The 15,514-nt window shown below is 45.8% G+C and overlaps 1 protein-coding gene across 1 annotated transcript in view; it reads right to left on the reverse strand.

The window, feature by feature from the left end:
* Positions 1-15,514, reverse strand: part of parp8 (poly (ADP-ribose) polymerase family, member 8) — a 629,329-nt gene that overhangs the window by 174,215 nt on the left and 439,600 nt on the right. Inside the window, exons 11-12 of the mRNA XM_072497074.1 lie at positions 11,638-11,766; positions 2,148-2,703 (exon numbers count right to left, since the gene is read on the reverse strand). Coding sequence (XP_072353175.1) covers positions 2,148-2,703; positions 11,638-11,766 — 685 coding nt within the window. The remainder of the gene's footprint in view (positions 1-2,147; positions 2,704-11,637; positions 11,767-15,514) is intronic.

The following is a 15,514-nucleotide window of genomic DNA, read 5'->3' on the forward strand; positions in this document are numbered from 1 at the left end:
CCTTGCCCTACTGGAGGCCGAAGCTATCAATCAGGTTAGCCTCCAGATGGGGATCCTATCCCTGACATAATATAACACAAACACAACATGTGTGGGAATTCTGTATTGTGGGTTCCCCATGACTTTGTGACCAACCTTCTCCCTGTGGGTCAGCTTAGATAAAAGATCAGTCCTTTGGGTCACATATTGGCCTGACCAGGCCAGAGGAAGAAAGGAATGTGCAAACGGTGCAGCAACATCAGGTAAGGGCTAATGAGCAGTTAATCAGATGTGCCTTCTTTCTCAGTTCTTGCCCAGCTACTTTCTCAATCTTCCAAACTGCTTGGTTAAGGAGAGACATGGGGTGGGATTCTCCGACAGCCAGCCAATGGGGTTTCCCATTGTGGGCAGCCCACTCCGTCGGGAAATCCCCCGGGCTGCCAGCGCAATGGAGAATCCCGACAGCGGAGAATCCAGCCCATAATAGTTATGTTCACTCAGGTCCCAGATGTCCAGTTTCCCTCACTACAACATTATCAGCATGCATTCTGAGCAACTTTTCACTCAAAATTCTTTCAACCTATACCATGGCACATGCTGTTCGGTGCCCTGCTACAGACACAGATACATTTGGTTGATTATCTTTGGTATTTCTTTCTTTGTTCGTTTTTTCATTTCAAGGGACTGTTTTAAAATGTGACCTGTGTCTGACTCATTTGTCAAGTTCTAAGAAAATAATTGGACATCGCAGTTGTATTTCTCATTAATTCTAATGAAAATAGGGGCTGCATCATGAGAAATTGGCAGCACGGTAGCACAAGTGGATAGCACTGTGGCTTCACAGCGCCAGGGTCTCAGGTTCGATTCCCCGCTGGGTCACTGCTGTGCGGAGTCTGCACGTTCTCCCCGTGTCTGCATGGGTTTCCTCCAGGAGCTCCGGTTTCCTCCCACAGTCCAAAGACGTGTAGGTTAGGTGGATTGGCCATGTTAAATTGCCCTTAGTGACCAAAAAAGCATAGGAGGGGTTATTGGGTTACGGGGATAGGGTGGAAGTGAGAGCTTAAGTGGGTCGGTGCAGACTCGATGGGGCAAATGGCCTCCTTCTGCACTGTATATTCTATGTTCTATGTCTATGTTCTAAATGATATTTAATAGAATTCACTAGATTTGTCCTTTTCTCCTGTGATTCTAGATTTTATCTGAAGTTCTGATAATTTAATTCAAAATCATTTCCTCTTCAGTTCCACTCCTACTTAAAAAGGAAAGTAATTTCAACGTTTCTTAACTCTGTGCAACTAAGCAATTAGGCGAGCAGGTGCCCAGGGGGCGATTCTCCGAGCCCCGCGCCATGTTGGGTCGGGGCCGGCGCGCGTAAGCAGGATGGCATGGCCCAACTGCGCATGCGCGAGTTGGGGCGGCGCCCATTTGGCGCCACGTACGGAGGCTGGAGCCCGGGTCGTGCCTGGGCCCTATTCGCACCGTCGTGAAACGCGACGGCATTCACGACGGCGCGAACACTTGGCCGCCATATCGGAGAATCGCCCCCCCCAATCTTTGAATAGTACTGAATGGCAATAGAAGGGATAATTGTTATTGATGGAAAACGGCCAAGGTCATATTTGCTCCAGCCAGGTTGCTGCAGGGACTGGAGAGCTACTGCCCAATCAGATTGACCAGCATCTCTCTAAGAGGGAACTTCCTCCCATGTGAGGGGGAGAGTCTTGCCTGCAGCCAATCAATGCTCATTGTAGCGTAAATTGGCTGCGCGGAATCCCTGACGACTCTTCGGATGGTGGGAAACAAGATCTTGCATTCCGAAGAATTCAGGCCATTCGATTTACAAAATACCAATGATATTAATGCTTGTAACAAAAAGATGCGACAACTGTAATTGAAAATATTGCACGTATCTGTAGTATAGATCAAAGTCCAATGTAAGACTACTGCAATCTTGATTTGTGGTTCCAATTTCAAAGCTTCAACTCAATTTTGAATGAAATGCTGATGCCACCCATCCTGAATATAAACGCTTGAGAACAGACAAGCTTATTTTCTATACTGCTCTACCTTTCGTTAATGTTAGCCGTTGAAATGTATGAAATCCCATCATTAAGTTCACACTCAGGGAAACATAAAAAGAGAAAAATGAAAATGAGAAATTTACATACTGTAGGCTGTGATGAAGAGGAAGGTGCTAATATGCCAATGAGACCTGAGGTAAGTGAGAGTCTTCTACCCTCAGAAGTGGGCTCTTTGCACAGTTCCGTTTTGCCCACTTTGGCATTGCTAGAGTAGGACCTGCTCAGCAGCTTGTGGTGTTTTAGTCCATCTGACTCCTCTGTCTTCAGAGTGCTGGAACAGGATTTGCTCAGCAGCTTATGTGGCTTCGGGGCACTGTTGTGCTCACATCTGGGGTCACCAGAACATGTCCTGCTCAGTAACTTATGGGGTTTCAAAGGAAGATTTTCATCTAACCTCATGGTAGCAGAACATGACCGACTTAAAAGTTTATGTGGCTTTGTTGAATTAGCCTGTTCAGCTCTGGGATCACTGGAGAAAGAACGGCCAAGAGGTTTGTGAGGTTTGGAGTCACAACCATCTTCCACTTTGATAGTATTGGAACAGTTTCTCTTTAACAGTTTCTGTGACTTGGCAATCCCGTCTTGTTCTGGTTTCAACTTTGATTTGCTTTTGCCACATCCAGGTGGAGGATAACTTGGCGACCTAGAATTGAAGCAATGCTATATTCAGTTTCAAATTCTAAGGTACGTCTAAACACCACCAGGAATACATTTGCATACACTCAACCATAGATAAATTACTGCATATTAATCAAATACATTAAGGTTCTATTTGTACATACTGTATAAATTAGAATTATGCACCTTTATATGCAGGTTTACTTACAAGTATCCCTGTTTTGGGAAATGGACAGACAAACTCAATTAACATGCACAGGGTTGCCTCTGATGAAATGAGTGATGGTGAAGCAATTAGCCGATTAGCAATGCCAATGAAAAGTGGCATCAACACTCTTCTTGTTTGGAGGTATGTTGAGGCACCTCAAACAGTTGGGTGCTGGAACTTGCACTGGGCTTGGATGTCATAGAGTTTTTACAGCACGGAAAGAGGCCATTCAGCCCATTGTGTCCGCACTGGTCATCAAACACCTTTTTTATTCTCATCTCACTTTCCAGCACTTGACCCAATTCTATGGCATTTCAAGTGCTCATCTAAATACTTCTCAAGTGTTATAATGGTTCCCACCTCGACCACGATTTCAGGCAGTGAGCTCCAGATTCCCATCACCCTCTGAGCAATACACGTTTTCTTCACATCCCCTATTAATCTCCTACCTCTTATCTTAAATCCATGCCTCCTGGTTATTAACTCCTCCGCTAAGGGGAAACGTTCCTTTCTACACCTCCTATCTATGTCCTTCATAATTTTGTACACCTCAATCAGGCCTTCTCTGCTCCAAGGAAAATAACCCCAGTCTATCCAGTCTCTCTTGATAGCTGAAAGGCTCCAGCCCAGGCAACATCCTGGTGAATCTCTTCTGCACCCTTTCTACTGCAATCTCTTCCTTTCTATAGTGTGGCGACCAGAACTGCACGCAGTATTCCAGCTGTGGCCGAACCAGTGTTTTATACAGCACAATTTTTTTTTTTTTTAATATATTTTATTGAAAATTTTTTCCAAACAACAATTTTTTCCCTCTTACAAAGCAAACGTAACAGTAAAGAAATTTTTAAACAATACACAAATAACTAAACCACATAATCTTTTAACATAAACTAAACTAACCCCCCCCCCCTCCCCCCTGGGTTGCTGCTGCTGGTCATCTGTCTTCCCTCTAACGTTCCCCTAGGTAGTCGAGAAATGGCTGCCACCGCCTGGTGAACCCTTGAGCCGATCCTCTCAGGGCAAACTTTATCTGCTCCAGTTTAATGAACCCCGCCATATCGTTTACCCAGGCCTCCAGTCCGGGGGGGTTCGCCTCCTTCCACATGAGTAGGATCCTACGCCGGGCTACTAGGGACGCAAAGGCCACAACGTCGGCCTCTTTCGCCTCCTGCACTCCCGGCTCATCCGCAACTCCAAATAGAGCTAGCCCCCAGCCTGGTTTGACCCGGGCCTTCACCAGCATCGAAATCACTCCCGTCACTCCCTTCCAATACCCCTCCAGTGCCGAGCACGCCCAAAACATATGTGCGTGGTTTGCCGGGCTCCCGCCGCACCTCCCACATTTGTCCTCCACTCCAAAGAACCTGCTCAATCTTGCTCCCGTTATGTGTGCTCTATGTAGCACCTTAAATTGAATCAGGCTAAGCCTGGCGCATGAGGAAGAGGAATTTACCCTGCTTAGGGCATCAGCCCACATACCCTCCTCTATCTCCTCCCCTAGTTCTTCTTCCCACTTTCCTTTTAGTTCGCCCACCAACTCCTCCCCCTCTTCCCTCATCTCTCGGTATATCTCTGACACCTTGCCCTCTCCGACCCACACCCCTGAAAGCACTCTGTCCTGAGTCCCCTGTGTCGGGAGCAGCGGAAATTCCCACACCTGTTGTCTAGTAAACGCCCTCACCTGCATATATCTCAGGAAGTTTCCCCGGGGCAACTTATACTTTTCCTCCAATGCTCCCAAGCTCGCAAAAGTCCCATCTATAAATAAATCTCCCACCCTCCTAATTCCCAACTGGTGCCAGCTCTGAAATCCTCCATCCATTCTTCCTGGGGCGAACCTATGGTTGTTCCTAATTGGGGACCCCACCAGGGCACCCCGCACCCCTCTCTGCCGCCTCCACTGTCCCCAGATATTCAATGTTGCCGCCACCACCGAGTTCGTGGTAAACTTCTTTGGCGAGAACGGTAGCGGCGCCGTCACCAGCGCCTCTAAACTCGTCCCTTTACAGAACTTTCTCTCCAGTCTTTTTCCACGCCACTCCCTCGCCCTCCATCATCCATTTACGTATCATTGCCACATTGGCGGCCCAATAGTAATCGCCCAAGTTCGGTAGTGCCAATCCTCCTCTGTCCCTGCTACGCTGAAGGAACCCCCTCCTTACTCTCGGAACTTTCCCTGCCCACACGAAGCTCGTGATGCTCCTGTCTATTTTATTGAAAAAGGTCTTAGTGATTAGTATAGGGAGACATTGAAATACAAATAAGAACCTCGGGAGGACCATCATCTTAATTGCATGCACCCTGCCCGCCAGCGACAGAGGCTGCATGTCCCACCTCTTGAAGTCCTCCTCCATTTGTTCTACCAGCCATGTCAGATTAAGTCTGTGCAAGGTTCCCCAGCTCCTAGCGATCTGAATCCCCAGGTATCGCAAGTTTTTTTCCACTTTCCTTAGAGGCAGGTCTTCTATCTCTCTACTCTGGTCCCCTGGATGTATCACAAATAATTCACTCTTCCCCATGTTTAGCCTATACCCCGAGAAATCCCCGAACTCCCTCAACATTCGCATAACCTCTATCATCCCCCCCGCTGGGTCCGACACGTATAACAATAGGTCATCTGCGTATAGCGAGACTCGGTGTTCTTCTCCCCCTCTAATCACCCCTCTCCATTTCCTGGAGTCTCTCAACGCCATGGCCAGAGTTTCAATTGCCAACGCGAACAACAATGGAGACAGCGGGCATCCCTGTCTTGTTCCCCTATATAGTCGGAAATACTCCGATCTTTGTCGACCCGTAATTACACTTGCCGTTGGAGCCCCATAAAGAAGTTTGACCCAGCTAATAAACCCGTTCCCGAACCCAAACCTCCTTAACACTTCCCATAAATACTCCCTCTCCACCCTATCAAATGCCTTCTCTGCATCCATTGCCGCCACTATCTCTGCCTCCCCCTCCACTGGGGGCATCATTATCACCCCTAATAGTCGTCGCACGTTAACATTCAGTTGTCTCCCTTTTAGGAACCCTGTCTGGTCTTCGTGCACTACCCCCGGGACACAGTCCTCTATCCTCGATGCCAGTACCTTTGCCAGCAATTTGGCGTCCACGTTCAATAATGAAATAGGTCTATAGGACCCGCACTGCAACGGATCTTTATCCCTCTTCAAAATTAGCGATATCGTCGCCTCCGACATTGTCGGGGGTAAAGTCCCTAGCCTCATTGAACGTCCTCACCATCAACGGGGCCAACAAGTCCACATATTTTCTGTAAAATTCCACCGGGAACCCGTCTGGTCCCGGAGCCTTCCCTGCTTGCATGCTTCCCAGTCCCTTAATAACCTCGCCTGCCCCAATCGGTGCCCCCAGGCCTACCACCTCCTGCTCCTCCACTTTCGGGAACCTCAATTGGTTCAGGAACTGCCGCATCCCCTCCTCTCCCTCTGGGGGTTGCGACCTATACAGTCCCTCATAAAAAGTCTTGAACACCTCATTTATCTTTCCTGCTCTTCGCACCGTGTCTCCCTTTTCGTCTCTAATTCCTCCTATCTCCCTCGCTGCTGTCCTCTTTCCCAATTGATGAGCCAGCAGGTGACTAGCCTTTTTCCCATATTCATACCTCCTCCCCTGTGCCTTCCTCCACAGCACCTCCGCCTTTCTGGTGGTCAGAAGGTCAAACTCCGTCTGGAGTCGTCTCCTCTCCCTGTACAGTCCCTCCTCCGGGGTCTCTGCAAATTCCCTATCCACCCTTAAAATCTCCCCCAGTAATCTTTCCCTTTCCTTGGCCTCTGTTTTCCTTTTGTGGCCCCAATGGAGATCAGTTCTCCTCTGACCACCGCTTTTAGTGCTTCCCATACCACTCCCACAGGGACCTCACCGTCGTCATTGACCTCCAGGTATCTCTCAATACACCCCCGCACTCTTGCACACACTCCCTCATCCGCCATCAATCCCACATCTAATCGCCAGAGTGCTCTCTGCTCCCTTTCCTCTCCTAATTCCAGGTCCACCCAATGTGGGGCATGGTCCGAAACCGCTATGGCTGAATACTCAGCTTCTTCCACCCTAGAGATCAACGACCTTCCCAAAACAAAAAAATCTATCTGGGAGTACACTTTATGGACATGGGAGAAGAAGAACTCCCTAGCCCTAGGTCTAAGAAATCGCCATGGATCCACTCCCCCTATTTGGTCCATAAACCCCTTAAGCACCTTGGCCGCTGCCGGTCTTCTTCCGGTCCTTGAGCTGGATCTATCTAGCCCCGGGTCCAGCACAGTATTAAAGTCCCCTCCTAAAATCAAGTTTCCTACCTCCAGGTCCGGTATACGCCCCAGCATCTGTCTCATAAATCCCGCATCGTCCCAGTTCGGGGCATATACATTAACCAACACGACCTCCATTCCCTCCAGCCTGCCACTCACCATTACATATCTACCTCCGCTATCTGCTACGATGTTCTTTGCTTCAAATACTACCCGTTTCCCCACCAAAATGGCCACCCCTCTGTTCTTTGCGTCTAGTCCTGAGTGGAACACCTGTCCCACCCATCCTTTCCTTAACCTAACTTGGTCCGCCACCTTTAGGTGCGTCTCTTGGAGCATAACCACGTCTGCCCTTAGTCCTTTCAAATGCGCGAGCACTCGGGCCCTTTTTATCGGTCCGTTCAGGCCTCTCACGTTCCACGTGATCAGCCTCACTAGGGGGCTACCTGCCCCCCTCCCGTGTTGACTAGCCATTACCTTCTCTAGGCCAGTCCCATATCCCGCCTCCGCGCTCCCACTCGCTCCCCCAGCGTCGCATACCATCCCCGTCCACCCACTCTTTAGCCATTTCCTTTTGGATTTCCGCAGCAGCAACCCAGTTGTCAAAAAATTCATCCTGCTCGGGCCCCCATGTCGCCTGCGCTTTCTCCGCCGCCATCTTGTGCTTCTCCCTTTCTGTCTCTTTGGTCGACGATTCCTCGCGCTGCAGCCGCCGCCACCGTTTTTTTCCTCCTTCGTTAGGGGGGGGACTCCCTTCTCACTCACCCCACACCGGGTTGCGTCGCCCAAAAATTTCCCGTTGGGGCTCTTAAAAGAGCCCGAAGGTCCGTCGGAGCTGGAGCCGCCGAAACGTGCGGCTAGCAAGGCATCACCGCAACCGCTATACAGCGCAATTTTAACCTCTCTGCTCTTATCTTCAATGCCTTGGTTAATAAAGGCAAGAATCCCTTATGCTTTCTTAACCACTTTATCCACCTGTCCTGCTGTCTTCAGAGATCTATGAACCCAAGGTCACTCTGATCTTCTGTACTTCCTAGGGTCCTATCATTCATTATATACTCCCTAGCCTTGTTAGTCCTCGTAAAAGACATTACCCCACACTTTTCAGAGTTCAATTCAATTTGCCAATTTTCTGCCCATCCAATCAGTCCGTCAATATCATCCTGTAACCTAAGGCTTTCCTCCTAACTATTTACTGCACCATCAATTTTTGTGTTATCTGAAAACGTAATGATCACACCTCCCACATTCATGTCAGTAAGGCTGAGCTCTCAGACCAGAAGTATGGATCTGAAATCTTTCCCCAAAAGCAAGAAGTATTCGAATCATAAATGAGGGTCAAGTTTCCTGAGCAACTTGAGGTTCAATTTGTGCTGATGATGTCAATGGTGACTTCTTTAAATGGGATGCTATGATGATTCAAGGTACTATGGGCAGGCAACCTTATAATAGATAGAAAATATTAAGTAGTGAATAAACAGCATAGAACTTGTTGGTCAGAATTGAAAGTTATAGGTCTTGGGTTGTAATCTGCCAGAATTTACAAGATTAAAAGGAGTGCACGTCATTATTCAGGGTCAGAGAAGTATGAAAAACTCAACTACTATGGAACTTCAGCTCCATAAAATTTGACTTGTAAATGTTAGAGCATATTTGGGTGGGGACACAGTGAGGGGATTCAACCTTGCCACAGTTCCTGTGACATAATGGTAACCACAAAGATTCCTGAGGATTGTTAACATTGTACCATTGTTTAAAAAGAGAGAAAGGGACAGACCAAATACTTCGTGGCAAGCCTAACCTCAATCGCGGTAAAATTATTGCAAAAACTTCAGAGAGACAGTATTGATCATCATGTAGAAAGGCACAGATTAAACAAGGACATTCAGCATGGATTTGTTGAAGGGAGGTTGCATGTTTTGGCATAACTTAATTGAATTTTTTGAGGCACTAATAAGGAGGGCGGAACAGGGTAGCACATTCGAAGTAGTTTACTTATTATATAAACAATGCTTTTGACAAAGTCTCTCCAGAAGACTAAGAAGTAAATGTTCATGGGATCGAAGGAAAAGTGGTAACTTGGACCCAAATTTGGCTCAGTGACAGGAAGCAAAGAGTAACGGTCAACGGGTGCTTTTGTAAACGTTAGTCCCTTAGAAGTAGAGATCGGAGAAATGATCATCATGTGGAACGAGAAAATGGTAGAGACATTAAACCTTGTATCTGCCTTCACAGTAGAAGATACAAGTTCCATACCAAAAATAAATGATAACCTAGGGGCTAAAAAGTGTGAGGAAATTAGGCAATTAATATCAGCACAGATAAACTATTGGAGAATGTTAAGGGGCCTGCAGGGGTTCTAAATGAGACAGCTGCAAAGATAGTGGATGTGCTGGCTGCAATTTTCCAAATCCTTAGATTCCACTAGATTGGAAATTGGCAATGTTGCAACACTTTTCAAGAAAGGAAGAAAGAGAAAACAGGGAAGTACAGGCCAGTTAGCTAAACATCAGCTATTGGGGAAATGTTGAAATTTATTATCTAAGAAGTCTTGACAATGTACTTAGATAAGCATAGTATAATTGGAACAGGTCAGCACAGTTTTAATAAAGGGAAATCCTGTTTGACAAATGTATTAGAATTTTTTGAGGATGCAACCAGTAGAGTAGATAAAGGGGAATGAGTAGATGTAGTATACCTGGATTTCAAAAAGTCACTCAATAAGGTGACACACAAAAGATAAATAGGAAAGTCGGTGGAATATATTAGCATCGAAGAGGATTGGTTAATGGATCAAAAACAGAGAGTGGGCATAAATGTGGCTTTTTCAAGTTGGCACGCAAGGAACAGTGGATTGATGCAAAGATCAGTGCAGGGGCCTCAGCAACTTACAATCTATATAGATGAACAAAGAACAAAGAAAGGTACAGCACAGGAACAGGCCCTTAGGTCCTCTGAGACTGTGCTGACCATGGTGCCTGTCTAACCTAAAACCTTCCACACTTCTGATGTCTGTATCCCTCTATTCCCATCCTATTCATGTACTTGTCAAGATGCCTCTTAGACACCATTATTGTACCTGCTTCCACCACCTCCTCCCAAGAGACAGAAAGTAATGTATCTAAGTCGGCTGGTGATACCAAGCCAGATTGAAAGGTAGGCCTTGGGAGGGCACAAAGAGGCTGCAGAGACATATTAGGAGGATGTGTCAAATGGCTTATTGGCTTTCAGGGGCTGGTTTAGCACAGGGCTAAATAGCTGGCTTTTAAAGCAGACCAAGGCAGGCCAGCAGCACCGTAACAGCCTCCCCGAACAGGCGGCGGAATGTGGCGACTCGGGGCTTTTCACAGTAACTTCATTTAAAGCCTACTTGTGACAATAAGCGATTTTCATTTCATTTCATTGCAAGGGAATTGGAGCACAGGAATAAGGAATTGTTGCTGCATTTGTACAGGATTTTGGTGAGACCACATCTGGAGAATTGTGAGTAGTTTTGGTATCCACATTTTAAGGAAGGATATACTTGCAGTAGAGGTGGTACATTCACTAAACTGGTCCCTGAGACGAGGTGGTTGCCCTATGATGAGAGGCTGAGTAAATTGGGTTTATGTTACTGGAATTTTGAAGAATGAGAGTTCCTTATTGAAACCTAAAAATCTCTGAGGGTGCTTGATCAGGAGAATGCTGAGAGATTTTTTCCGTCTGTTGGGGAATCTAAAACACAGGACCATAGTCTCAGGATAAGGGGTCGAAATGAAGAGAAATTCCTTCACTCAAAGCGTTGTGAATGTTAGGAATTCTCTGCCCCACAGAGGGATATGGATGCTCCATCATTGAATACATTTAAGGTTGGGACAGACAGATTTTTGGTCTCTCAGGGAATTAAAGGATATGGGGAATGGGCTGAACCCCAAGAACTGCCATGTTCATATTGAATGATGGAGCAGGTTCAAAGTGCCATGTGGTCTACACTCGATTCTATTTCTTGTGTTCTTGTGATTAGCTCTCAGGAATGGGGGAATGTTTCCGCCCTACTCAGGGGGGCTTAATTCTGCGCAGGCCCAATGCTGCCCACTTAAGTGCCTGGTTGCACTTAAATAGCGGTGGACATCTCTTGGAGAGATTACACGGGCTTCCCACCAGTTTTCCCACCAGTGGTTTGACCTACAACAAATATAATCCAAGGTGTCATAACCTACAGATTTATAGAACCATGAGCCGGAAAGTGGGATTAGTCGAGTTGGTTCTTTTCCTGTTGGCAAGAACATAATGGGTTGAATGGACTCCTCTGTAAATTTCAATGAATCTATGATTATTGGCATAAATAGTAGTTGTTTAGTGTAATTTATGTGTGATTTATGAGGCCATTACAAGCACATGCTGACAGAATGGGCACTAAGTTGCATTTGTGGTCACAATGTAATGAATCAATGCCCATCCAAGTATAATTAATGCCAGTGAAGTTAACCTTTCTTGATTTTTACAACATTACCTGCGCAGTGATGAAAATATGTGCAGAGGGGACTTCACCTTCTTCTCACTAATCTTCTTGCCATGGGGACAATTGGGCTTCTCTTTGCTGTTCTGTTTCCACTGGTGCGTAACAAAAGTCTGCATAATTCTGTGGGAGTAAAAAACTGGAAATGTTATATTTGATCAATGAATGAAGTACAAGTTAGTACCTACAGATTCAAAATGAGAATTTCAGAATGACAATTCCATTCCAGCTCATTAAGGCATCATTTAAATTACAAGTTTGTCAATTTATTTGTATTGCCCAGGCAGATTGAGTCCAGGTAAAACATCCAGTGCTCATTTGTTCATTGTGAGTAATTGTATCGGTATACCCAACCTTATTTTATCTGGGTTTTTCCCTCTGCAGCCTCATTCCTAACATGTGAGCAACTCATTGGGACTTGGCATCTGCTTCTCCAGAAACCTGGAGATATCCTTCAAATTCCTGTTCCGCACACTCACATTTTGCTGGAAGGCTGTTTTTACTTATGTTGCATAATAACCAAAGTGTAGATGGTCTCTCTTGACAAACTGTTTCGGAACATGTCATCAAATTAGCATTCTGCTACTTGAGATCTTGTTTGCAGCTCCACAGTACAGAAAGCTGCTGGTACTCAGGCGATCTCCCACATGCATATTGTAGGCTAGGTTTTTGAGTGCCCGTGGCAACTCTAGTAGCTTTACAATGCATACATTGATGCACAGATCATCTCTGATGGCTCTGGACAGATCAGCAATGTGAACATGAGTAGATATAGCAATCACTGCTTATTTATAGACAGAATGGGTGCATGTCGCATTCAATGCTGCCAGTGGTGACTGGTAATATTTTCAATCTTATTTGTTCTGGAATGGTCCTTCTATCTTGTACTCTCGGCATGGGACTTGATTCTTCGACAAATTGTAAACATTGGTATCTGCTTAACACTTGCTTATTAAAACTACATCTAAACAAGTTGTATGGTGGGCACATTGCTTCAAGGCATGATTCCAATCTCTCTCTCTCTGTCTTGAGAGAGAGAGAGAGAGAATCTAACACATAGCTGACTGATATCAGTAGGAACACAAGAACATAACATAAAAACTAGGAACAGGATTAGCCAATTCATGCCTCAAGCCTGCTTCGCCATTCAATACTTTCCGGGCTGATATCATCTCGGCCTCAACTCCACTTTCCTGCCCATTCTCCATAACCCTTCGACCCATTGCTGATTGAAAATCTGTCTGTCTCTCCCTTAAATTTACTCAATGTCCCGACATCCACCGCACTCTGGGGTAGTGAATTCCATAGATTCACAATCCTTTGAGAGAAGCAATTTCTCCTCATCTCTGTTCTAAATCTGCTAGCCCTTGTGCTAAAACTATGATCTTTCATTCTAGATTGCCCACGAGAGGAAGCATCCGCCCTACGTCTACTTTGTCAATACCTTTTATCATCTTATATACCTCAATTAGATCTCTTATTCTTCAAAACTCTACAGAATATAGACCTAAACTGCTCAAATATGCTCCATAAGACAAATCCCTGTTCACTGGAATCAATCTAGTGAACCTCCTCTGAACTGCCTCCAATGCAACTACATCCCTCCTCAAATAAGGGGACCAAAACTCTACACAGTACTCTAGGTACGGTCTCACCATTGCCCTGAACAGTTCTTGCAACACTCCCCTACTTTTGTACTCTATACCTTCAGTCAAAAATGCCAAAATTCCATTAGCCTTCATTATTACCTGCTGTACCATCAAACTAATTTTCTGTGATTCATGCAAGAGCACACCCAGATTCCTTTGCACCAAAGCACTCTGAAGCTCCTCTCCATTTCGATGATAAGATCCCTTTCCATTTTTCAAACCAAAATGGATAACCTCACAATTATCCACGTTAAACTACATCTGCTAAATTTTGGCCCACTCACCTAACATATCCATATCCATTTGTAAATTTCTTAATTCCTCATTCTAATTTACTATCACAACTATTTTAGTATCATCCTCAAATTTAGCTGCAGGAGCTTCTATCCCTGCATCCACATCATTAATATATATTGTAAATAGTTGGGGCCCGAGGAACGAACCCTGTGGAACCTGTGGCACTCCACTAGTTAGATCTTGCCAACCAGAAAAAGACCCATTTATTCCAACTCTTTGCCTTCTGTTGGATGGCCAGTCCTCTATCCCAGCTCATAAATTACCCCTAACCACATGTGATCTTACCTTGTGTATTAACATTTTATGCGGCATCCTTATCAAATATTTTCTGGAAGTCCAGATATATTGCATATATCTACATTTATTATCCCCATTATCTACATGGCCTGTTACATTTTCGAAGAACTCCAGCAAATTAGAAAAGCACAATTTACCCTTTATAAAACCATGCTGACTCTGATGGATGGATTTTTGACTTTCCAATTGTCCTGTCATTACTTCCTTAAAAATGGATTCTAACAATTTCCCACCGACAGATGTTAAACTAATTGATTTATAATTTCCTACTTTCTGCCTCCCTCACTTTTTGAATGTAGGTGTTACATTATCATATTTCCAATCTTTTGGAAGCTTTCCCACATGTCAGGAATTTTGGAATATTATAATCAATGGATCCACTATCTCTGCTGCCCTTCCTTTGTAGGCAACCAGGCCCTGGGGACTTGACTGCCTTCAATCCCAATAGTTTGTTTAGTACTTTTTCCTTATTGATGATGATTGTTCGAAGTTACACCGGGCGGGCTTTGGTCCTTGCGCGATGGACCTCAAGGGGGTATAGGTCAAGGGGGTCAGCCCATTGCTCATGTGCCTTTCTGCTACTGCCATGCTGCAGAGGGAGTATTCCCCAAGGATCCTGGAAGTTGGGTGAGCATGGGCTGTGGGTAAGGGGTTAACCCCGGGATCTTCCCCTGGGATGGGGGAACCTTGTCTGCACTACAACATCCACCCCAGGAACCCTGAAGATCACTTTTGGTATGATGATCTCAGGAAGCCCGCTGTTCAAAATCCTCATCCTGGTCTGATCTGTTTAAACTCTGAAGTGGCCTTCTCACTCTGAACTGCTCTGCCTGACAACTGATGAGCAGACGAGACAGTTTCGTGAAGAATCAAGCCAGGAACACTTTCCCTTTCCTCACACCTGCTCCCTCAGCCCTGTGCTTTTTAAACTATCTTTTTGTGGAATGTCTGAGCCTTCCTAGAAAGCCCACAACACTTCAAAAGGCTTGAAATCCACTGAGATCCTACATTCAATTCCACAGTTCAGTGACTTTAATTAGCCTTTGATCAACAGCTTAATGGTTTAAACACAGCTGCCAGGAGTTTTGTTTATTTACCTTTACCTTTATGCTTGAATGCATCTGAAGTACTCTCCAATGATCTAACTGCAATGCTGCAATGTGACAGCTGCTGACCACTTCAAAGTATCTAGGTGGTTTCACTTCCTCTTTTATAACTGCAGAAAGCACTTAGTTGCATTACTCCTACACATGGCAGGAGCCTATTTAACCCCCAGGATCTTTGGGAGACCCTCTGCAGCCTGGACAATGGTCTGACCTCCTTGGCCCCACTTGTGGTCCATCGCGCCAGGATAGGGAGTCACTGCCAGGGTGTCAGTGCCATGGTGCCTGGGGGGTGCACTTTTGACAATGCCAAGGGGTGTGGACTGAAAGGGATGACTGAAGGGAGGGCCTGGAGGATAGCAGAAGAGTGTGGCTAAAGGGGGATGAAGGGGCTAAGGGGGAAGCTGAGGATGTCGGGTCACTCTCATGTGTACGTGCTGTGGAGGTCGGGGGAGGTGACCCATCAATCCCTTGATGGTGGGGAGGGAGTTATAACCCTACTTGTCAGCAGGGCGGGGAGGGGGG

Source organism: Scyliorhinus torazame, chromosome 3 (assembly GCF_047496885.1).
Source record: "Scyliorhinus torazame isolate Kashiwa2021f chromosome 3, sScyTor2.1, whole genome shotgun sequence".
Classification (NCBI taxonomy): Eukaryota; Metazoa; Chordata; class Chondrichthyes; order Carcharhiniformes; family Scyliorhinidae; genus Scyliorhinus; species Scyliorhinus torazame.